Genomic DNA, 24,226 nt, shown 5'->3' with positions numbered 1-24,226 from the left:
AGCAGCATCATGATGACACTGTGTCATAGACAGAGGAGGTTATTGACTCTGTCAGCCTGTTGCTCATCAACACTAAACTGGACTCACATGTTCGCTGCTCATTGCTGCGTCCTGACACGACAGCCTGTTTTCAGCAGCTCTGTTTATGTTCATGCAGACTTTCCTTCAGGTTTACAGTCATAAACGCTTCAGTTACTGCTCGACCGGTGACAACGACAACATATTTAAAATTCGTCACTTAAAGAAATCCCTGGTAAAACACCTGCAGAAGTGTTTGTGTAAATGTGCGGCAGCACTCGGTGGCTGATGCTGTTTTAACTAACTCAAGAACAGAAAGAGTGAAGACTCAGCAGGAGACGAGGGACAGGAAGAGGAAGTGACTCCTGCCTCCGAGGAGACGCTCCAGAGGAAAAGGCGATATCCTGAAACGCTGCAGAGAAACAGTGACTTCACAAAGTCAGGCGGATCCAGTTTAGAGGTTCAGAGACAGTTTGAGAGAAATCTAGTGGTCGTTTTTACTGACGACATTTATCTGACTGGAGTTACAGGTTAGATCTCAGATTTACACCGAGCCTCAGAGAAATCAACGTTTGGTTTGACAAAAGACTTTTTTGTCTTCTGATAAAACTTTTAAACTTTCAGGCCCTGGTCAGACCTGGTGTCACTGTCCGTCCTGAGTGGTCCGATCATAAGTGAACAGCTCTTAAGTCGTCAGTTCACGTGTCTGAGTGACCTCTTGTGATTGGATCTCACTTCCCTGTTCTATATATGCGGATAAAACGTCCATCACTGAGACAAATGGACACAATGTTTTTACATAAAGAAACATTTGCTGAATTTACAAGAAGGTCCAAATAAGTCAGAATCAGTCAGAGACAGAGTTTCACAAAGTTTATAAAGTGTCTCCAACTCAACAACTCACTAAACTGACACATTTGTTAAGGGAGTCTGGGGACAAAGAAGTCGCCTTTACTGGTTACTGTTTAGTGTATTTGTAAAATGTGACATGTTTAGATCAATAAAATGTTTCTTCTTTCATAAATTGAGTGTAAATGGTGAAATCAGTGTAAACAGTGTGTTCAAACAGCTGCTAAATGTTGGCAGGTCAGACTTTAGCACTTTAGACACAGAAGCAGACAGGCTGGTGCAGCCATGCTGCCACAAACTGACACTTTTTACAAGGAAACACACAACTTACTGTTTTCATTTAATGCTGAATTTACAAGAAGGAGACAATGATTCAGAATCTGTCAGAGACAGTTTCACTATGTTTGTTAAGTTTCTCCTCATGAAACAACTCTTAAAATCAGATGATTTGTTAAGGGAGTCTGGTGATGTTGTCATTACTGGTTCAATGGTTGGATCAGTTGAAACAGACAGTGTGTTCACAAACATCTGCTGCTGACATTGGCAGGTTAAGAGAGCACAAACATGTAATTCACATCACAGTGGAGCACCTGGAGTCAGACTGTGTGTTTAATCCATTCTACTGTTGCTGTGACTTCTTGTTTCACAGAGGACGTCAGCTGATTAGGTGGTCATTCAGTATGCGTACACACTGCTAAAAGTATGTGGTCTGAGTGATCGGATCTCAAATGCGTCCTCATTGTGTCTCTGTGCTTAAAGCTGTTCACCTGTGATCGGATCACTCAGGACAGATGTTAAAACCAGGTCCGAACACACCCTCAGTGGTCAGATAAGATCATTTGTTAACGTCCCCGGGTGTGTTTATGATTTGATTATTGTGTTATCTGAAACTAAAAGAGCCCTTTCATCATTTGGGGAAGTTGTTTGCCTGCGGGTCATTTATTAAACTCACTTCCCCCTACTTCATTTTCCTGAACAACAAAAACAGCTTCACACGACAACAACAGAGACATTCAGACGCCCTGATCCACAGCGACGGGATGGATTGTGATGAAATGTGGTTCAGATGTTCTTGTTCCCCTCAGAATTAATTCTAATAACATTTTAATGTGTCCAGCACCAAATACCTTCAGAACCAATGATGTTCCCATCAGCCTCAGCTGGGAGATAGTAAATAGGCCCAACCTGCCAAATACCACCATCACTATTGTGAGCACGTTAGCATGCTGACATTAGCATTTTTAGCTCAAAGTGCAGATGCTTATTGAGTTAAAACACAGACGGCAGATGTGCTGAATGAAACATGTTTAAATGTATTGTCACATTTAAATAAACATACAGTCAATTAAAAACAATCAACAAAAATAATCTTTTTTTTTCTTTTTTTAAACTGAAGAGTAAATGAAATTTAGTAATCGTGACAAACTGGAGCCGACTGGACTTTTCAGTTGAACAGCTCGGCTAACAGACAGCATGGTGTTAGCACAGTGGCTAACGCTCTGTTTACATTCACGGTTTCTTGACCAAAACAAAAACATTTTCTTCCTCAGAAAACATTTGCAAAGCAGATTCTGAAGTTTACAATCGTTACAATTTCTTTCTCTTTACTGTCTTTGGTTATTTTTCCGTGTTTTACCACCATCTGCTGTTTGAAAAATCTCAAAGAGTGTCTTTAAGGGATCACAAGAGACAATGTTAATCTATAATTTGGGCGGAAACAAAAAAAATTGCAGGTCACAGACTATTTAATAGAACTTGAGAAAGTCGCAGTGAGTTTTTAACAACAACCAAACAGTCGAAACAATGACGAGAGCCGACAGTGAAAGTCATGTTAACGTTCATGTAAACGCTCAGCATCAATGCCTACTTATTTAACTTCCTGATTTCTATTTACATCAGTTTGTGACTCCACCAAAGCTGCTTCCTGTCTGACCCGCCCGTCCTCTCAGACCAACTGCACGCTGATGCAAATTCATTCGAAAACCATTGTGTTTGTCCACACCTTGTGAGAAACTGCACCAGTTTAAAATATAATTGTATTTTACCGAGCAGAGGATTTTAACATCCTGTGCTCACCTGCCACTCTGAGCCTTAGTAATGTGGTAAAAAACACTGAAACACCAGAAAGTCTTTGGATTTTGTTAAAAACACCATTATTGGTCATCTTCTATTTGGGGAAAATCATGCTCTAAGTGCTGGAACTACAGTTCCCATAATGCTCTGGGGGGTGTAAACAGGAATGCTGAATTATCTGTCAGCACTTCCTGTTTGCAGCGTACACGTTGATGTTCGGACAACTTTCACTAGATCACTGTGATACTGAGGAAAACTATAAACATGAAAATTCTCAGGCAAGTTCTGAACTGTCATTTTAAATGGGTATTTTTCATGGAGCGGGCTGTGATTAGATCAGGTTACACTTCTTCCCACTCCTCTACGAACATGTCATTCTTGTCACATGTCAAACACTATTCTTTGTTGTTTCGTACAAAAAGAAACGTATTAATTGGATTAATGGATGAGAACGACTGCTCGGAGTGTGATTTTAGAGTCAAACTGTAATTTGACGAAATCTTCTTTTTCTAAAGTGAACGAGCTGCACAATAATGATTCCAACTGGTTCCTGTTCTGGTGTTTCAGAGAAGACGGAGACGATTTCGAATGTGTTTGTATCAGCGAAGGTAACGATGGTTTTAATTAAAGCTCAACGTTTGCTCGACCACAAACCCCAAAAAATGTTTTCCAACCAGTGTTTAAATTCCCTTTCAGGAGGAGCGGCCTGGTTTTTATTTACTTTAGTTTCTTCACCACTAATCTTTCATTAGGTGGAATAACAGTCAGGATAAACATCCTGCGCACGTTCAGACCAGCAAGTTAAATATGTTATTAAAATAAAATCACTGACCACCGCAGAGCTGCGCTCATTTAAAACCACAGGTGAGTTCAATTTGATTTTAAATATTATTATTGTAGCATTAGAAATGTCAGAAGATCATCTTTGATAATTCTTCCCCTTTTTGGGAAGATCCCACCAAAAACAACCCTCCCCTCCCCCGCCCTCAACAATTCAAACACTGAGCCCAAAACTACCTTTTTATAATTATTTCAAGATAAAATTCTAAAAAACACACATTTCCAAACAGTCTCTCAGGTAATCAGCCGACCCAAACCGCTCCGTCGCTGTTGCGCTGGAGGCCCGGTCCTACAGCAGGACGCACTGCCTCTTGGTGGTGGTGGGCTGCGGGTTGAGGTAGGACCTCACGGCGTCTGCGAACACGTCCTTTATACCTTCCTGGTTGAGGGCCGAACACTCCAGGTAGCGGGCGGCGTGGATCTGGCGGGCGAGGCTGTCGCCCTGCTGCCGGGTGACGGGAGTCTGGTTCTGCTCCTTCAGCTTCCTCTGGATCTCGGCGTCGTTCCGGAGGTCACTCTTTGTGCCGACTAGGAGGATGGGAACGCCGGGACAATGGTGCAACACCTGATGATGATGAGAACGATGACGTTTAGGAAAGATGAATGAAGGGAATTCTTTGAAGAAGCGACTTTGTCTTTAACGGTTTGATCTCAATCTCAGAAAACCAGAAAACTAAAAGCGTCAAAAATGTGTTTTGTTTTTTTGTTAAAAAAGGAAAATGATTTGTTTTTATCTTATGTCATTTTGTTTTTCTGCAAAGCCAAAGATTTTAAAACATTTTTAATTTGAAAATGAACAGTATTTTAAGCAATGTTAATGAGAGATAATTATTATAGTATCGAGAGTTGCTATCGAGTTTTCAGGCATGTGAGTTCAGACCAGTGGTGCCAAAACTGAAACAATGGTTCAGCACTGAAGCCCTGAGAGTCGAGGGAGAAAACGACATTCTGGTGATCCGTTTATTTATCTAGGTCTGATCTAAGTTATTTTCTCTCCTGTGTTTAAGACTTAACAACAGGTAAACACTTTGTAGTTTTTCGGCAGGATAATCTTTGTAAGTTCCCTTAACTGACATACTTCCTGTGACTCCTCCCACCGGCTCAGATGATGACAAATAATAAATAATTAGGGTTGTTACACATTTAAAGACCACTTTTACCTCACAAAAATACAACAACGATTCAAATTATAAGTTTTATTTATTTAGTTTTTGCATGAGAAATATCTGGCGGGCCAAATCAAACCTGTTGTTTCCTGTGTAACTCATATACAACATAATATTACTGATGCTGCTGTTTTACTTTATAAATATTTCAATAAATTCAGTCCTGTAAGAATCAAATGAGTCACTGATGATGTTCCAGCTCTCACACTATCTGCATGTGTCTTTAAAGTGGACTGATTATAATAAATGTATATAAAAATCTACTATAATATATAAGACATAAACAAGTCTTGAATATAAACTGGATTTCTGTGTAGTTGCCGGGTAGGTTTTGACCTCTGACCTCTGGATGCCACTTGTGTTTGACGTTCTCGTAGGAGGCGGGGCTCGAGATGGAGAAGCAGATGATGAAGACGTTGGTCTGCGGGTACGACAGCGTCCTCAGCCGGTCGTACTCCTCCTGACCCGCCGTGTCCCACAGGTTCAGACTGATGGTCCTGCCGTCCACCGTCACCTGAACGCACCACGCACACACAGGTACACACACACACACACACACACACACACACCTGGTCAGGGAGTTTTGTATCTGTGTTGGTTCATAACATAAAAACTGAAACTAACAAGTTTCCACCATGTTCTCTATAAATATTAATGTGGAATTGATAATGAAAGTAGCCTCACACACACACACACACACACACACACCTGGCTGCTGTAGTTGTCGAACACTGTGGGGATGTACTCTTTGGGAAAAGCTCCGGTGGTGTAGGAGATGAGGAGGCAGGTCTTCCCCACAGCACCGTCACCCACAACCACACACTTTATACTCTGCATGATGACCTCTGACCTCTGACCCTTCAGCGACCTGCAACACACACACACACACACACACACACACAAACATTACTGCTGTTAGTCCAGTCTGAGTAACAGATTTGTGTGTTTTAAGGACTGTACAGCTCTGGAAATGTATTAAAAGGGAAATTATTTTATCTTTCATCACAGTGCAGCGGTGATGAAATGAGTCCTGAAACCCAAAAATCAGTTAACGTTTGAACACATCCTGTCCCCTCGTCCCAAAGTCTGTGAGTTTGTTGAATGTGTTTTCAGTGAAATGTGTGAAACACAGCGTGTGGTCACCTCCCACAGCTTCATTATAAAGCTCTTCCATGTGTTCGTGTCAGGACTCGTACGACGCTTTAAATTTAGTTTGACCCTCAGAGTAAATGTGATGAAGACGCTCCATCAGGATATTTACAGCGAAGACAAAGGAACAAGACAAACGATCGTCTGGACTTCACGGTTTACCTTCGGTGATTCTGACTGGTTCACTCGTCCTGCTCCGGCTGTCAGACACACTTCAGTTTCTTCAGTTAACAAAGTTTGTTCAGAAACACGTGACGTCCCATCGTCTGACTGCAGGGGGGGGCAGAGGGGGAGGAGGGGGGAGACAGAGGGGGAGGAGGGGGAGAGAGAGGGGGAGGAGGGGGGAGTTTGTCCTCGGTCAGTATTTGTGTTTATGGAAATGATCGCTGCAGAAGGAAACGGTCTCCAAACAAAACAGAGATGTTATCCTGCTCACACACACACACACACACAGATTTGAATGCCAGCGTGAATATGTGTGTGTGTGTGTGTGTGTGTGTGTGTTATGGTTAAACACAGACAAATATTGACAAAGCTGAAACACACACACACACACACACACACACACACACACACACACACACACTTCTCCCACACAGTCAAATTTCATTGACATTTATGTGACAGAGACAGTTTGTCAGATTTACAGAGTCTCTGTGTGTCGATCTTTATTCGCTCGTCTGTCTCCAGTTTATGTATCTGACACAGCCGCAGTCGTTATCATAGTAATACTGGCTAGAAGGACGACTGATGTCTAAGTTGGACATCGCCGGGGAAGCTCAGATAAGACGCGGATGAATCCGGTCTGATTCGTCCAGATCACGTCCAGATCCTGCAGGTCATGACCGAGTCACCAAAGGTCGTCTCTGAGTCATCCAGACTGAATCCAGGCCGATAACAAAACATTGATCATGACATGTCTGAGTCAAAAACATTGTTTTTGGATTTACAGTCACTCACTCATACTCAAGATAAAAAGTTGCCAGAATCTTGTTCAATACTTGATTCCCTGATCTTACGTCATAGTCACTTTGGGAGTTACTCAAATCATGTTCAGTCCGAATCACCCGGTCCTGTCTGAGCCCCTGAAGTCAGAGTCACAGAGATTATGTCTGTTCTGTGTTCGAGCTGCGACACAGCTGCTGCAGTTGATCATGACCATTGTAGTTGATGCTCTCGGGCCCACGGCGCCGTTCAGCAGCGTCCCAGAAGCGACTCTCCGCTCTGCTCCGCAGAAAATATACACCAGGTCTATTTGTTTTGACTGAAGTGGACAGAAGCCATGTCGAGCTGCACAGAGCAGATCGAGCCAGACAGGAAGTCAAACACAGGAACGCCACAGAGCATCCGGTCAATTTTCAAAATACAATAACGTGTGCAGACTCAGGATCGACAGCACAGCAAAATAAGGAAAATAACACGATTTAAACACATAAAGAGACAAAAGATCGAGTCACCCTGAGCTGCACAGGTTTGAGTACAACAGCAGCACCAACGAAGAAGAGAAAGGTTCAAGACACTGAAGCTGAGAACGAAACCGTAACAGAGAGTTTGGATTCATATTGAAGCGTCTCTCTTCATGTCAGTGTGTAAAAGTTTCACTGTCAGAGTTTCGTTTTTTAAAGCTTCTGTCGTCTTGCAGAAGAACGAAGAGCCAAAGCAGAGTAATGATTGAAGTATGAAGAGTGAACGTGATGAGATGAACACAGCTCAACAATGAAACTCTGACTCTGCAGTGTCTCTCTCCAGATGTCTGGATAGAGAAAGTGGCTCAGCCCAGACTCTGGGGACGCTGACCCCACCCTCCCCTCGCTCTCTCTGGGTGGAGGTCGGCTGATCTCACTCCTGCTGGAAGCTTTAACCTCTGATCTCACAGTTTGTCACTTTCTCAAAGTCCTTCGTATTGTTCAGATGGTGTACGGTGGGCAGAACTGTGACCTCTGACCTTCGCAGTGGTGGAAGAACTGTTCAGATACTTAAAGAAGAGCTCTGGTGTGATATCTTCCTTACAGACGTAAAGCTTTATAACACCTCACTAGGATAGTTTCATTTTTTAAAAAAGGTCAGTAATTTTCTTATCAGATGGCAACAAACGTTTAAGACGGGAACATTTCTTTTTCTTTTGTTTTTTTGGGTTGAAATACGCTACTTTTTTATAATTAGATGCTAAAATCATAACTATATCTCATTAATTTATCTATTGGCAGACGTTAACCACAAATCTCTGAAACCATTTAATAAAAACATTGAAGTTTTTAATAACGATTTAAACTACAACAGGAGGAAACAGCATTTACTGGGACTATTTTCAGCGGTGGATTAATCTACATTTGGTGGCAGGAGTGTGTGTGTGTGATATCAGAGTCAACATGATTTAAAACATCTGTAACACAGACCGTATTAATCTGTTGATGAGACTGAAGCAGAGTGAAAGAATCGTTTGAAGTGTTGTAACGAGCTCCTGTTGTAACTCAGATGAAGTCGATAAAAAAGGAAGCTTTCGGTAGAAAAGTGTCATCGTGGTTTCATGTTGAAATAAAGAAGCAACCCGAGTGAAGAAAAGTGAAGGAACACGTTATGTGTAACTGTCCGGTTCAAATGAGTCTAAATCTGTTTTCTCACAGTAGTTCAGTGTTATTCAGTAAGTTATTGTACAACCTGGCAACATCATCGCGTCTCGGCTGCACCAAGTGTTGACACGTTCAGCTGCAGTTCGTCTGATGTCCACTAGATGCTGCTGGGATAAAACTGTCACACCCCAGGAAACAGTGGCTGAATCGTGTAATTACAACTTCATGTGACGCAGAGGGCTCAAACACTTCCTGTTAATCTGACAGTGTGGAAGAAGTGGATGGAAACTGTTGGATACACTTTTTATTGAGTGTCACAGCCACAGACTTATACACATAGACGCCTCACTGAGCGCTGAATCGTACGTCGACGTCGCCGCCATATTGGATGTGGCACATCTGCCCCGTGAACTAATACAAGTCAATGGAGTGAACTTTATAAAGCTCCTTCTACAAAGTGCTGTAAGTTAATGCCTCTCATTTACACATTCACACACGTACGAATATATCTGGGAAACAGACAGGAACCAAAAACAACGTCTGTAACGTTCTCTGATGATTATAAACGTTAACTACTCCTGATATGTGGCGGACGTGCTGACGTATCGCAGCAACGGGCCAACCCACTCAGTGAGGCATCTATGTATAAATGTCTATGGTCACAGCCGCCCAAAATGATTGAAATTGTTTTGTTGCCTTTCAAGTTAGCTTTGAGCTAAACTGAAGTCAGCTGCTCTGCTGGAGGAGATCCGGCCAACTTTTACATCCAGAAATTCAAACTTTTTTGGCTTCATGCGCCACGAGCAGCTCTACAGGAATGACCGGTGAGTCCGTATCCACATTTAGATACAGATTAACTGCAAGCGGCGACCTCCGGCTTAAAGATGAAGCCAACGCCGAAGTACCAACAACTGCAGTTCCTCAAATGGCCACTTGACGCTCTTAAAGCCAGTCAGTCCCCATAAGAGCTCATGTTAAAATGTCCGGCGTCACAGCAGAAATAAACAAAAACGTTTCTTGTCTCGCTGCTAATTTTCCCGCTCATGACAATTTTTATAAAACTCACTTATGATAAAAATGTTATTAGGCTTAAAGTAATGTGTGATCGAGCTCCGGAGTGAAACTGCTTTGGTCTGTCAAAGTTTTCATTGGTCGCCTGCTGCGCCTGATATTCAGCAGGTCAGATTAAGGAAATGTAGCTCTGTCTCATCAAACCTCAGTAATATTTGAGATTGATTTATTTACTTGAGTTCGTTCAGCACTTTGTCACTTTCTTTTTCAAACAACTGAGGTTATGGATCTTCTTGTTGTGTGTGCTGTGATTTGAATTAAGACAAACATCTGCACTTTTATTTTTAGTTTCTGATCATTTTCATAATTTGTAAAAAATTATTTTTGTATTTTAATGCATCTAAATGAAAAAGTCAGGCACACCAACCAGCGTACAGAGTAACTCTGGAGCCATCGAGCAACCAGCAGGTCTTTTCTGTGTCCCGGTGGCCAAAATTCTGTTTTCATACGATTACATGTTCAGTGTTAAACTCTCATATGAAGCTCATATTGACAAACATCAGCTGTCCAGTGGAAGCAGCAGGTCTGAGGACAGATCTGATGGGGAACAGTGTGCTGACAGAGTCGGACTGTGAGAGGAAGAAAGAAGAAAAACACGTTGAAGAAAAAGAGGAAGAGGAATCGAGATCGGCAGAACGACTTTAACACGCATTCATTGTGTGAACGCAGCCTTCCTCCGGGGGAGTGTGAGCTCGATTCAAGTGTGAATCTGAAACAAACACCTTTTCTGTTTTATTTTTAAATGCCAGTTAATCATTACCATGATGAGTTATATATAAGTTGGACGTATGAAAATATTTACATGAATGATGACAGGGGGAATTACAGACCACTGAACTGGAAAATATCTTTGTCAAAGCCGCGACCCTGAAGTCATCTGAGAGGCCGAATCAGGAAGCTTTGAATGAGGATGAAGTTAGAGGTGAAGCTCTGATGTCACTGAGTCCTCTCCGTAGCAACAGCAGCTGAGGCTCATGGGTACTGTAGTGTTTACAGTCTTTCAGCAACCTGAGGGAGAAATGATTGAAGTATTTCACAACACGACATTCTGGTTCAATAATCCAGGTCACTCTCCTACGACTGTGTCTGAATCACTGTCTGCTGCACTCATTCACTACTCACTCACGTTATAACAAACATCATCATGATTCTGCGTCATCACTGACAGATGTCGGGCCGTGTGACTGTGGATCTATTCACAAAATGTAGTAAACATCATTTCATTAATCTGAAACCGACCAGTTGGACATACCCGGAAAACCTCCAAATGGAGGTGCCTGACAGCGGCTCCGGTCCGTATCCCTCTGGATGTCTGAACTCGTCTCTGAAGCTACGTTCACATACAGGTACAACGTATGAAGCAGTCGAGCTGCTCATTAACTTTAATTCTGTTTGAGTAAGGCACTTCATTTGAATATTTCGCCCCGACTGGACAGATTTTTTGTCTTAAATGTCATATTACACACGAGGAAGTCGTTCATTTCTTGTTTGTTTTTCTCTGAGCACGGAATAAATGTGTCGTCAGTCTGTTTTCACCGTGTGGTTTTAATACAACCATGACACCAAGCGAGCAAAGACTGATCCAGATTGAGGTCCCGCTAAAAACACCACAGACTGTGATCAAACAACGGCAAAAACACGAGAGGATGTCAGTACAAACCTGGGCTAAAACAACCAACAGTATCAGACCAAACCTGGGCTAAAACAACCAACAGTATCAGACCAAACCTGGGTTAAAACAACCAACAATATCAGACCAAACCTGGGTTAAAACAACCAACAATATCAGACCAAACCTGGGTTAAAACAACCAACAATATCAGACCAAACCTGGACTAACAACAACAAAACTGCAGAAGGAGGACCCACTAGAGTGAATCAGTGAATGAGAACAGTCTGGTTGTTAGAAAGCAAAGTGAGTATGACTCAACCATTTCGTTGAACTGATGAATTAGTTCTGTGGAAATGAACTTGATACTGGATTTGTCAATAATATGGAGGAAGTGTTGAGTTTGTATCAACAGCAGATTAAAGCAGGGACGGATCAGACAACCAGCGGGCTCCATAATCACATGAACTTATTATTTTATCTCTGATAGAAACACTTTCTCTGTGTAGTTGAAGGAAGTAAAATCTTTGGCCACAGACTCTGAAATGTAATCAGCAGCAGTGAAGAGAGAGACGGGCAGCCTCCCGTCTCCTTCATGCTTTTACTGGTCTTGTATTTCAGCATTTCAGGAACCAACAAACCGCTTTAGTTTCGTCTCGTCAGCTGTGTTCTTTTTCTGTATTTTTATCAAATTTTGCTGCTTTAGGAGGAGTCTCCTGACCCACAGAGGAACCGAGTCATCCTGCAGCTGAAGCTCTGACGGGAAAGTCTCTAAAACTGGATCTGCAAAGTTTATATAAAATGTTCACGGCTGAGTGGACTTTTTTATCTTACAATAATCTGAAAAACCCAATCTGAGAGAAAAGATGCCTGCTCTGCAAAATGAGTGCATTGTGGTATATTTAGGGATAAAAAGGGGAAATGCATGAAAGCCTTTTCATGTTCCCAGGGTCCGAAGTTCCCGACTTCAATATTCTGTTCACACCCTCCTAATGGATCCGGATCAAATTTTGACCCGTTAAAAGCAAGTGAATTCTGGCGTTCCTTCATAGTCTTTGTTAACTGAAACATTTTAAACAACACAGATGTTCCTCATGTGAACAGACAGTGAAACACAGCTGCACAAACTGAGAGAACAATCAACAAAAACCGGCTAAAACACCAGAGAACTTAGGACCAAACTGGACATACTGGAACAAACTGGAGCTAAAACATGGAAGGGATATTGGACCAAACCAGGCCAAAACACATCAAGAAATACTGGACCAAACTGGGCTAAACACAGAGGAATATTAGACCAAACTGGGCTAAAACACCAGAGAACTTAGGAGCAAACCCGACTATAATATCAAGGAAAATATTGGAGCAAACTGGGGCTAAAACATGGAAGGAATTTTGGATCAAACCAGGCTATAACACCAGAGAATATTGGACCAAACTGGGCCTAAATCACTTGAGAATTTAAGACCAAACTGGGCTAAAACACCAAGGAATATTGGAGCAAACCAGGCTAAAACAACCAATAATATTAGACCCGGGCTAAACTACCAGAGATTACGCTAAATCAAACATGCTGTACGCTAACCTGCTAACAGGAGGTGAGTTATTAGTCAGACACACCCGCAGTCGAACCATCAGACAAACCAAAAGTTTATCCAGATTATCTAAAGCACCGTGACAAACCAAACGTGAACTTGTCATTAATAATCCATCACAGCAAAGATAAAATGTGACCACATCAGTACAGTAGGAACAGTAGGTCAAAGCTGAAACAGGAAGAGAGTCTGTGAACTGTGACGAATGATTACAACAGACGGCTGGATCATAACGTTCACCTTCATTTTCTCTTTCAAACTATCTGGTCCAACCTGTGATCACCTCACTGTTCACAGACCTCAGGTCACATACAGTCTTGTTATTATGGTCCAGCTGACGGAGGCAAAGTCGTCCTCGTGCAGCGGACCAACGCAGCGTTTCCTCACCTCCCCTCACCCTAACAAAGACTCAGACGCTGCAGGCCGAAGAGGAACTGGTCTGTGTTGAAACCGAAACAGGAAGGGTTTGTCCGCCGCTCTGTTCATCCAGCAGCAGCATGTGAGAAGGAAAAGTGTTGACTGAGACAGTCTGACCAGCAGCTCGAAGCAGCACGCAGACGACGACATGAACCGTTAAAACAGGTGGAACTGTCCTTTAATGAACTGCACTGTGGTCTTAACTCAGCCGGGCGACCTCGTTAAAACAGTCTGTTAACCCCCGACTGAGACACAGTTCTGTCTTACACACCAGTGAACATAAACAAAGCCAGGACTAAATGTTGGAAAAGTCTGGAACTGAAAGAACCGACAATACCAGACCAGACCTGGGCTAAAAGAACCGACAATACCAGACCAGACCTGGGCTAAAAGAACCGACAATACCAGACCAGACCTGGGCTAAAAGAACTGACAATACCAGACCAGACCTGGGCTAAAAGAACTGACAATACCAGACCAGACCTGGGCTAAAAGAACCGACAATACCAGACCAGACCTGGGCTAAAAGAACCGACAATACCAGACCAGACCTGGGCTGAAAGAACCGACAATACCAGACCAGACCTGGGCTAAAAGAACCGACAATACCAGACCAGACCTGGGCTGAAAGAACCGACAATACCAGACCAAACCTGGGCTAAAAGAACCGACAATACCAGACCAGACCTGGGCTAAAAGAACCAACAATACCAGACCAGACCTGGGCTAAAAGAACCGACAATACCAGACCAAACCTGGGCTAAAAGAACCAACAATACCAGACCAGACCTGGGCTAAAAGAACTGACAATACCAGACCAGACCTGGGCTAAAAGAACCAACAATACCAGACCAGACCTGGGCTAAAAGAACCGACAATACCAGACCAAACCTGGGCTAAAAGAACCAACAATACCAGACCAGACCTGGGCTAAAAGAACCGACAATACCAGACCAAACCTGGGCTAAAAGAACCGACAATACCAGACCAAACCTGGGCTAAAAGAACCAACAATACCAGACCAGACCTGGGCTGAAACACTGATTGTCCTGCTGAAGGTTCAGTCTAAGTGCTGTGTCTGTGACTTCACAGCGGCCTGAGATGAAGCACTCAGACCTTCTGTATTTACAGTCTGGCTGCTGAAGAAGCCACCACATCAGTGCTCGCTGGTCGATCTCTGACATATCTCACCCTCTGACTTCCTGTTTCATTCTGGGAAGCCTGAAACTGTTTTAACTTCACAGACGTGTTTCTCATTCACATCTGAGCGCGTGATGTCATCTCATCCAGCGTGACGAGCACTCGATTACTCAGGAAGGTTATTTTTACTCTCTGATGGTTTTAGAGGCTTGTTATAGTTAAGTCGTGTCTCTATATTCAGATTCATGAGATTTCGTTGTTTTTAACAACGTTGGACTGAACCGACGGTGTGAAGCCGTCACTTTGGGCTCAGGCTCGTTGATCGATTGATCAATGGAGGAAATAATCAGCAGGTGAATCCAGAGTGAAAATAATCATTAGATACTTAAAATGAGCTCCAGCTCAACCAACCACAGCAAAACCTGCTTTTACATTAACGACTGAGTCATAATAATCTGGTGACATCATATAAACTAGTAAACGAGTCACAGGGGACATTTTACTACACCGAGTACTTTTACTTTTAAAACTTCAAGTACATTTTCCAGATTTCAACGCTGAGTATTTTTTCAGTACTTTTACTGTAGTAAAGTATCTGAATACTTCCCCACCACTGAATATTAATATCATAATAACATAAACCAAATAAAACACATAAAACAGATAAGAGATGATACAAACACACATAAATATACATTTTGTTTTGTTTTACACTGAATTTATGTCAAAGTTTAAAGAAGAAGTGAGTGACAGGCACACACACACACACACACACACACACACACACACACACACACATTGGGAGTGGTCGCACTTCATCTCCAGTTTCCTGCAGCAGCGTCAACAAACAAACAAACAAACAATCAGGTTATTGATCCGCTGCTGGGGAACACATCGATCAGCTGACGGGAATTAAAGCCGAGATCAATACACTGCTAAAAGTTTGGACAGAGAGAGGAAACACACACTCAGGGTCTCTCTCTCACACACACACACACGCACACACGCACACACACACACACACACACACACGCGGGCGGTCATCAGTGATCCCGGAGCTCCGGCGGGTGAAAAGCAGAGACTCACCGGTCATCAGTCCTCCTCTCCGGCCACACAGCTCCGCTCAGTCCCGCTCCGTCAGTGGGTGTGTGCGTGCGTGTGTCAGTGAGTGTGTGTCAGTGTGTGTGTGCGGGAGGGACAGTGGATCTGTATGTCAGAGTGAGGCGGGCGGGCGGAGCTAATGAAGAGGAGGAAGTCCGAGAGGAGAGAGAGAGGAAGTGGAGGAGCAAGTTTGAGGAAGTTTACTGAGTGTGTGTGTGTGTGCGTGTGTGTGTGTGTGTGTGTGTGTGTGCGTGTGTGTGTGCGTGTGCGTGTGTGTGTGTGTGTGGTAGTAACAGCGGGCTTTTCTGTTTGTCCAGAGTTGAGAAACATGTTTCTAAAGTCATTAAATGAGCCAATCAGAGCTTTACGCCCCGCCCACCACTAGATTGATTGACAGGTGTGCTCATAAAGAAGTCTCAGTTAGTTTTAAACATTTTAAGTCTTAAGTTTAATTTTTAAACCGTTTCTAATAAGTATTACATGTACAGATCTTGTAGAAAGGAGCAGAATTATAGTAAAAACATTTTTATGATTGTGAATCAATGATTTTAAAATGTTTGTCACGTCCAAGATGATGTTTTGTTTATGTCTGTGTCAGCCAATAGAATTACACCGTTGGAATCATGTGGTGTCTGTGTTTCCACGGCAACACCTGTCTTCCTTGTTGGCAGTTTGTGGAAAAAAATGTTTTTAAATGGCCGACCTCTGCAGTACAGCATGCTGTGCTGCTCTAACGTTAGCTAGCTGGTGTCAGGGTCCTTAACGTTAGCTAGCTGGTGTCAGGGTCCTTAACGTTAGCTAGCTGGTGTCAGGGTCCTTAACGTTAGCTAGCTGGTGTCAGGGTCCTTAACGTTAGCTAGCTGGTGTCAGGGTCCTTAACGTTAGCTAGCTGGTGTCAGGGTCCTTAACGTTAGCTAGCTGGTGTTAGGGTCCTTAACGTTAGCTAGCTGGTGTCAGGGTCCTTAACGTTAGCTAGCTGGAAAGTTGGCAGATTTTCGGAGCGGGCCTTTAGCTAGTATTAGCGACATTAGTGTTAGCGATGTAAGCGTAACCACATGAGCTATTGGCAGCCATGAGGGGGCAGATGATTCGAACAGCAGCGATGTCGTGCAGCGAGTCGATGGAAGGAGGGAGATGAAGCGACACATTTAGTCTCTGAACGTTTTCAATCACATCTTTGAGGAAATAGTTCGACAGTTTGTGAAATCTTCTTTCCCTCAGGATGTTAGAGTTCAGCTGGGAACATTATTCGAACCCTAACAGTTCTTGTGATTTGTCTTTGTGCCCATTTACAAGGTACATTTATTGTCTCTTTTAAACAAGAGTTTAAAAAAGAAAGCAGTGTTTGAGTCCTGGTCCGAGGGGCCTGGTGTTAGCATCGTCCTGGTGTTAGCATCGTCCTGGTGTTAGCATCGTCACAAACGCCTCTGGGATTTTTCCATTGGCTTTAGTTTATGATACTTACATGTTTTGTTGAGACGGACGAACACCACTTTTTAATGTTGTTGCTTTATTGTGTATAAATGAAGCAACAGCCAGCAGCTGGTTAGCTTAGCTTAGCATAAAGACTTGAAACAGGGTGAAACAGCTAGCCTGGCTCCGTCCGACGGTAACAAATCCACCAACAGGTTCACTAAATAATAATAAAATAATAAGTTATATCTCAGGTCAGTCTTCTCGTCTGGCTCTCAGCAAAATAAGCAAATAAAAAAATTAGCATATTGAGTCCAAAATATGGCAAAATCTAACTGCAGTAACCACGCTAATCATGAAACTGAGACAGTTTTGTTCTTATTAAAGGGGCACTGCGTAGTTTTAGAGAAGAAATTCAAACAAAATTTTACTTTTTACAATATTAATGAGTTACTAACACAAACTTTTGTCCATAAGTGAATAAACAAGCTGTTCTCGGAGGAAAACAAGGTCCCAGAACACTGTTTGAAGCTAGAAAGGTGGCAGGGTCCGCCACATATAAACAGTATAAATTGTGTCGTCCTTTAAGGTCAGTTTGTTTATTCAGTTTATAATATATGTTTTCTAAGGTCTTAATATTCATGACCAATTATATGACCTATGACCCTTAAAAAGCAGACACTGCACTCGGCTTTGTATGAGCGGATAATTATAATAATAATAATAATAATAATAATAATAATAATAATAATACTACTAATAATAATAATAATAATAATAATATACAGGCTGTGCAACAGCAGTGCAGAAACTACAATCTTCTACTTGTTTTCTTCCTGTTTTAATGTTTGCATGTTTGAGTTATCCAGAAAAATGTAAGCAATCCTCAAGTAATGTTGCTCCTAAAATAAAATCTAGTCCATCTTAAGAGACGGCTGTCACAGCTGAAGCTCAGATAAACCGAGGCAGAGCGACAGTGACTGCAGGTTTTACATCTTCTTTCCTCTGAGATGGAGCGAGACGAAACTTTTATTTTGTCCGAAGGTAAAAACAAAGATTCAAAGTTTAATTTCAGTCATAACTTTTATCTCCAGCCACTGTGCTTTGGCTTCGTACCACCGTTTAGATTCTCACCGTCATAAACTGAAGGGTCTGTAAATCTTTTAACGGTCAGTGAGTTGTTAGTTTTTTAACAGAAGGAAACCTGATGGGATCATAAATATATTATAGGCATGAAACTCCTCTATAAAGAACACAGGCTGGGACACAGTACACAGTGTTTACTGATAATACTGTAGTTTAGAGAATATTATAGATCCAAGAGCAGCTGGCAGGTCAACACGTCGCCTGCTGCCTCTTCAGCTCGTCTTCATGAAGCTGTCACTCCCTGGACCTCCTGTCGGCCTGCACCTCCTCTCTCCGGCCACAGGGTGGCGCCACCAGACTGAAGGACTGTATGAGGGGCTGCTGAGGCATCTGAGCTCCTGATCCAGGTTTCTGATCATCCCTGATCGATCACGTCTCATCGGGCTGAAACAGTCAGCCTGATGATCAGAAACCTGGATCTCAGTTTACATCATCTCACATGAATAAACAGAGAAAGAAAGTCTTGACTGAAACTAAATGTAGGCAGTGAACGCACCACTAACAGCTCCTCGTACAGTCAGCTTTTATTTTCAACAAGGGGCACCTGAACGCACCTTCAGTTGAGTTTCGAGGTTCAGTTTTGACCCTGAAAACAAAAAACAAAACAGATTGACCGAATTATGACATCATTTCATCTCCATGACAACCGAGCAGCTCATTTCTTCACAGTTAAATGTGTTTTTTCTTTTTTCCAGAAAGGAAATGAAAAAAAAAAAAATTCAAATCAGTTTTAACGTTATTTGAGACAAACTGCAGGTTTTAGAGTCAACTGGAGTTTTTTTGTAAAAACATTTATTATTCAAAATGATTTAATCTTTTTTAAAACAAGCGTTAAACTGTATAAATGAAGGTACAATCATAGATTATAAAATCAAATATGAAAATATGAAATTAAGTATGAAATAAAAAAGGACAGTAAACGAGAAAAAGCCTACGTTAGTTTAATATAAGGCTGCAACTATTTTACTTATTGATTCATGTTCAGATTATTATCAAAGTACAGAGGACTGATGCCAACATCCAAAATAAATGTAGTCATTAGTTAATTTATAAGATGTGACATAAACTGATGTTTCTGTTGTAATTAACTTCTGTATTTAATTTTCCCATTTATTTATTTATCTCTGCATTTCCCCCAATTATTTCATGAAGCTGATTGTTTTTGTGCATTTTTTATTATTGTTAATATTTTTTATAGTATTTTTCTTTAATCATTTTGCTTCATTACACAAATGAAAATAATTGACAGCCCCGTCAATTAAAGTGGGTCATGTGATCATCTATTGGTTGATTGACATCAGAGAGCATAGATCAACTATACATGCCACAAAATAAAACATAAATAACTATATAAATGAATACAGAGATAAAATAAATACATTAGAAAAAATGAAAAATTTAAAGGGAAACTAACTAAATTAACACAAAGCTAAATAAATACAGAAGCACTTAAAAATGTTTTTGTTGTATTTTCTAAATTAATTACTGTCTACATTTATTTTCATTATTATTTTTTCGTGCACTTTATTGCATATAGATGTATTTAGTGAGTCATTTCTATTTATTTTGGATTTTGGCAGTTTTTATCCTCCGTAAAAAAAAAAGTCTCAAAAAACGTGAAGTGACCTCTTCAGTCCAAAAACTGAGAGTTTGACATGTTGCTTGAAAATGACTTTTAAAAAAAACCTCACTAATAAAAACAGTCGCTGATTTGCAGCTCTTCAGATAAATGTGCTGTGCGTGTCTCTGATGTCGGAGCTTTCGGCGGGTCCGTGAACGCAGCGCAGGCGGACCTCCTCGTGCTCGTCTCCTCAGCAGCACTTTGTTGAGTTTGTGTCGAGAAGTGATCAACTGCGTGTGTCCGCGTGCGTCTGCGTGTGTGTCTGCTGTTCGATCCGCCCTGACAGAGCCGATCACATCGATGGATTAGACGGCTGGAGGTGAGTGATGGTGACTTCACGGTCCGGTTCTGCGTCGTTTCTCCCCGCGGCGCTGAGGAGCGGACGCTGTTTCCAGGGATGTCGGTGTGAAACGGAGCAGCTGGGTGACCTCTGACCCGGCAGCCGGCCCGGAGGACACGCACACTTCGTTTCACACGCAAATCATCGAGAAGAGCAAAGTTTTCGGACGCTTTTCTGAGAAGCTGTGAAGCTCAGAGGAGACAAATCCCTCGATGGTTTCATGAGTTGGGTCACGTGCCGGTGCAGGTGACGTTATGTGTCCTGATCGATCGATCGATCGATTCAGTGATTTAGTGAAGTCAGTGAAGTGAAAAGACATCTGTAGCCCCTGTAGAGATAAAGGGAGGTCAGTGAACGCATCATCGAGTTCTGATCATGTTTGTGTTTAAATGTGAAAAACAGTGAAGAAAAGTAACTAAGTACTTTTAATCAAGTACTGTATTTAAGTACACTTCTGAGGTACTTGTACTTGAGTTTTCTTTTTTTTCATTTTTGGAGACAAATATACTTTTACTCCACTACATTTATTTAATTACTTTAGTTACCAGTTACTTTGTAGATTACATGCTGCACAGAGCCAAAGTAGCTCATTTTTAATTATTTTATTCAAACGACAGTCAGATAATCAATAAAATTCTTAATATCAGATCCAGTAATCGTCAACCAATAGTTTACAGTGTACAGATACACACAAAATGTACTTTTACTTTCACATTTAATACTTAAGTACATTTAATATCAGATACTTTAACTTTTTGATTCAAGTACTTTTGGTCCGTTTGACTTTCTCTGTTACCAAACTCATATTTTAACTTCTCGGTACTTTTACAACGCTGTTAAATATCAACACGTTACATCAAGATATTTCTTCTCAAATATCACTTCATTCATTTTAAACAGAGATAAAATAAGATGAGGAAGAACTTTATTCATCCCGGAGGAAAGTTCTGGTGCCAGAGATCCAAGAGACGGGAACATCGGAGTCAAAACATGAAGACTAAATAATATAACAGTGTGAAAGAAGTAAAAACTGGAATAAAACCAAAATAGGAAAAGGAATAAGAGATGATACTGGACATGATGTTGGATCAGTGAGTGATGAACACAGTTAAAAAGTAACTAAGTACTTTTACTCAAGTAACTCAGGCCTGATTGTTCACAGGACATCCTCGATGTTCTGACGTCTTGAATTTAACTGTCTGAGTCTGAACAGTTGGATGTTTCGTCCCGACTTAAAGGGGAAACCCCACCGGTTTCGCACATGCGTTCACACCCACAGATGCATTGTGGGTACTGTAGGCACGAGGTTTTGAAAAGGAAGAAGAATCTGTGGAAGAAAAAAGGTTAATTTGTCTTTAAACCATCCAAAATGAGCCCAGAGTGTTATGGGAGAGCAGCGATAGACCAAAACCCGGCGCTTACATTACCCACAATGCAACTCAGCCACCGTGACATCACTGGCGGCAGTTTATCAGATGACATGCAGCTTCCTCTGGAGGCACAAAGGCTTCATACTACTTTCTTAACATGTGCAGCAAAAGTCTTTTAGATTTGACCTGAGATCAGTGAGTGAATCACATGAGCTGTGATAACAAGATAAACAGGATAATAAGATAATAAGGTGACGCTTCGCTGATCCTCCGGAGGAGCCGCACGAAGACACAGTGACTACAGATAAAAGGAGAAACTTGTGCTTTTATTTTGAAATGTTTGAAGACGCTCAGTTTTAATGTGTAAAACGTTTCTTCCTCTCTTTCCTCAGACATGGAGGGTGTGTGTGTGTGGCTGGTGTGTGTGTGCACGCTGAGTGTGTGTGTCGGGGCTCACAGTTCGCTGGACAGAGGTGACCACGCCCACCTGGACCACCAACACCATCATCTGGTTTCCAACGGCAACGCAGCCTCAGGTAGGAAACGCACCGCCTCGGTGTGTGTGTGTGTGTGTGTGTGTGCGTGCGTGTGTGTGTGTGTGTGTGTGTGTGAGGATGAGTTGTAATAACTCTGGTGATCCTCTGACTTTTAGTCTAGCGCCATCATGAGGTCAGAAATGTAATTTTCCAATACTCCAGTAGCCTCAGCTGGACTCTGTGTGTACTGCTAATTAGCTAATGTTAGCTTGCTAACACGCTAAACTAAGACGGTGAACATTATACCCGTGAGCCTGTTAGCCTGTTAGCGTGCCAGGTTTGGTAAATTATTCTGGAAGAATTGTTTTGTTTTATGCGTCTTCCACAAGGCTAAGAGGATGTGTTGCTAAAGCTATTAGTGAGCTAGTGGCACAAGAATGGCAGAGAAAGTGCAGCCAAATCAATGCTAACATGCTAGCTTGACAGCAGTGAGTGCTAACAATAGCCGTGTTCGTTGTTTATTTTCATGATGATGATATACAATGTTTCTTATTTGTGGCTGAGACATGAGGTAGTTGGATACGGTTAGCATTAAAAAAGATGGACTGCGTTCACAGTCCAAAGCCTCTGAGCTTGTTGTTAAGCAGCTCGCTAACTCAGTAGCACAAAACACACAGCTGCTGAGCTTAGGAACAAGTGAGCCACAGCAGCAGTGACAGACTGTTTTTTAGCAGCTAACCCAGTTAGCACAAAGCACACAGTCCCTGAGCCAAGCTAACCCAGTTAGCACAAAGCACACAGTCCCTGAGCCAAGCTAACCCAGTTAGCACAAAGCACACAGTCTCTGTCAGTGATTGAGTGAGCAGCAGTGGCAGTGACAGTTGTTCAGCAGCTCACCCAGTTAGCACAAAGCACACAGCTACAGCAGTAAGGAGTAACTGTTGCACCTTTTCAGACTGAGGTACGTCTGTGACGGTTAGTAAGCTGGTGTTTATATGATTGTAGCATTTAACAGAGTTGTTTATTTATGTATTTATTGGTCTATAAAAGCTAAGTGAGCTTGTCGAACGTAGCAAACTAGCCGCGAAGTCCCAGCTGGCTGGTTGGTGTGTGGTCGTGTATCTAAGAGGAGAGGCTCTGGACGGAGTCCTGAGGGGAGGTTGTAAGATTTTATTGGTTGGATGCTTTCTAAATTCAGTTTGCTCTTGCTGGTATCGTGCCAACCCCAACTTTCATGTCATCGCACAGCGCTAAAGCTATCGAGCCGCTGTCGTTTCTGCATGCTACTGAGGTAAGGCTTTCTACATAGCCAGGTGACATCCAGCAGGAGCTGAGTCGTCTTGTGCAGCTGACGTCACAGCAACAGAGGTTTTTACAGGTACAGAGACGGATCGGTTCAGTTCACATGTTGTAGATTATTTGTTTTGTTTTAAATCATCATTCTGGTATAAAGTCGATTGAGGTTTCGTTCCTGTTTTAGCGTTTGATAAACACAGAACTTGTTCTTGAGAATGAACGAGGCTGTTTGTGTTTGTGGTCGGAGCGGTTGTGGATTTTACATAGTAAACAAATGAACCTGAGAGAGACAGAGACGTTGTGTCACTGTAGAAACACGTCCTGTCCTTCATTCTGTCTGCTTCTCTTAACTGACAACTTCCTGTCAACCGTCCTCATGTATGGACTTCAAAAGTGTGTGTGTGTGTGTGCGCGTGCATGCGTGTGTGCAGCAGAGATAGCGTGGGAGCTAGCCGTTAGCAGCTCACCACAGTTTCCTGAACTTGACACATTGATGATGTCACAGGAAATGTGTTATCAGAAATAGACTCATCTCTGCTTCGTACGAAACGAAGGCACGGTACCGCCTCCAGGTCTGAGAGCCAATAGGAAGAGAGGAGGTGAGGGTATCATCATCACTTGGTTTCTTCTCTGGTGCTTCATTTCACACCTCCAGTCTCAGAATGAGGCGCCAACAGGAGCTGCTGTGAAAAAAAGCTGCAAGAAGTGAAGTAAAAATCCAAGAGAGACACAAAGAGTAAAAATCTCAGGTGCTTCTGAGACAGAACTTTATCTTCAGTCTGTTTATTTAACAAACATTTTAACATTAACTTTTTAAATGTGCAATGTATAAGAACTTCCGTTGTAAACATAAAAATGAAGACAAATTATCAAAAGAATGTGAAGAAATAACAGTTTTGTCATCATGACTTCTGCATGTTGTTACAGAGATATCTATTAAAGTTAGCATGCTAACTAGCTAGCCCC

General features: G+C 42.1%; 2 protein-coding genes across 10 annotated transcripts in view; one reads left to right on the top strand and one right to left on the bottom strand.

Annotated features, from left to right (window-relative positions):
- Nucleotides 1-1,194: 1,194 nt before the first annotated feature.
- rhogb (ras homolog family member Gb) lies at nucleotides 1,195-15,712 on the bottom strand. 2 transcript variants are annotated; one of them, XM_073479711.1, is made up of 6 exons: nucleotides 15,584-15,712; nucleotides 10,539-10,744; nucleotides 6,258-6,365; nucleotides 5,655-5,814; nucleotides 5,290-5,460; nucleotides 1,195-4,345 (listed from the first exon to the last, which is right to left on the bottom strand). In XM_073479711.1, the coding sequence occupies exons 4-6, from the start codon at nucleotides 5,781-5,783 to the stop codon at nucleotides 4,070-4,072; spliced, it is 576 nt and encodes a 191-aa protein (XP_073335812.1). In that variant the 5' UTR covers nucleotides 5,784-5,814; nucleotides 6,258-6,365; nucleotides 10,539-10,744; nucleotides 15,584-15,712; the 3' UTR covers nucleotides 1,195-4,069. The 2 variants fall into 2 exon arrangements, with proteins under 2 accessions (XP_073335812.1, XP_073335811.1); XM_073479710.1 differs by lacking the exon at nucleotides 10,539-10,744 and having other exon boundaries at nucleotides 15,584-15,709.
- The window catches only part of LOC141007342 (stromal interaction molecule 1-like), a 39,093-nt gene continuing 20,267 nt past the window's right edge, over nucleotides 5,401-24,226 (top strand). For 7 of the 8 annotated variants that reach the window (XM_073479705.1, XM_073479702.1, XM_073479700.1 and 4 more), the window contains exons 1-2: nucleotides 19,946-20,097; nucleotides 21,881-22,024. In XM_073479705.1, the coding sequence (XP_073335806.1) occupies nucleotides 21,883-22,024 (142 nt within the window). In that variant the 5' untranslated portion in view covers nucleotides 19,946-20,097; nucleotides 21,881-21,882. Of the gene's footprint in view, nucleotides 5,484-19,945; nucleotides 20,098-21,880; nucleotides 22,025-24,226 lie in introns of those variants that run through there. The other variant, XM_073479699.1, reaches the window with a different exon arrangement.

This window comes from Pagrus major, chromosome 13, assembly GCF_040436345.1.
Source record: "Pagrus major chromosome 13, Pma_NU_1.0".
Taxonomy (NCBI): Eukaryota; Metazoa; Chordata; class Actinopteri; order Spariformes; family Sparidae; genus Pagrus; species Pagrus major.
The sequence above is the reverse complement of the archived record's forward strand: the minus strand, read 5'-3'. Positions and strand labels throughout refer to the sequence as shown.

What these genes read in the sequence shown, in the direction of transcription:
- rhogb (XM_073479711.1), bottom strand. Translation starts at nt 5,783, where the DNA reads ATGCAGAGTATAAAGTGTGTGGTTGTGGGTGACGGTGCTGTGGGGAAG. An exon ending in TCGACAACTACAGCAGCCAG is followed by an intron (nt 5,461 to 5,654) that starts GTGTGTGTGTGT and finishes TGGTGCGTTCAG; the next exon opens with GTGACGGTGGACGGCAGGAC. An exon ending in AACACAAGTGGCATCCAGAG is followed by an intron (nt 4,346 to 5,289) that starts GTCAGAGGTCAA and finishes CATCATCATCAG; the next exon opens with GTGTTGCACCATTGTCCCGG.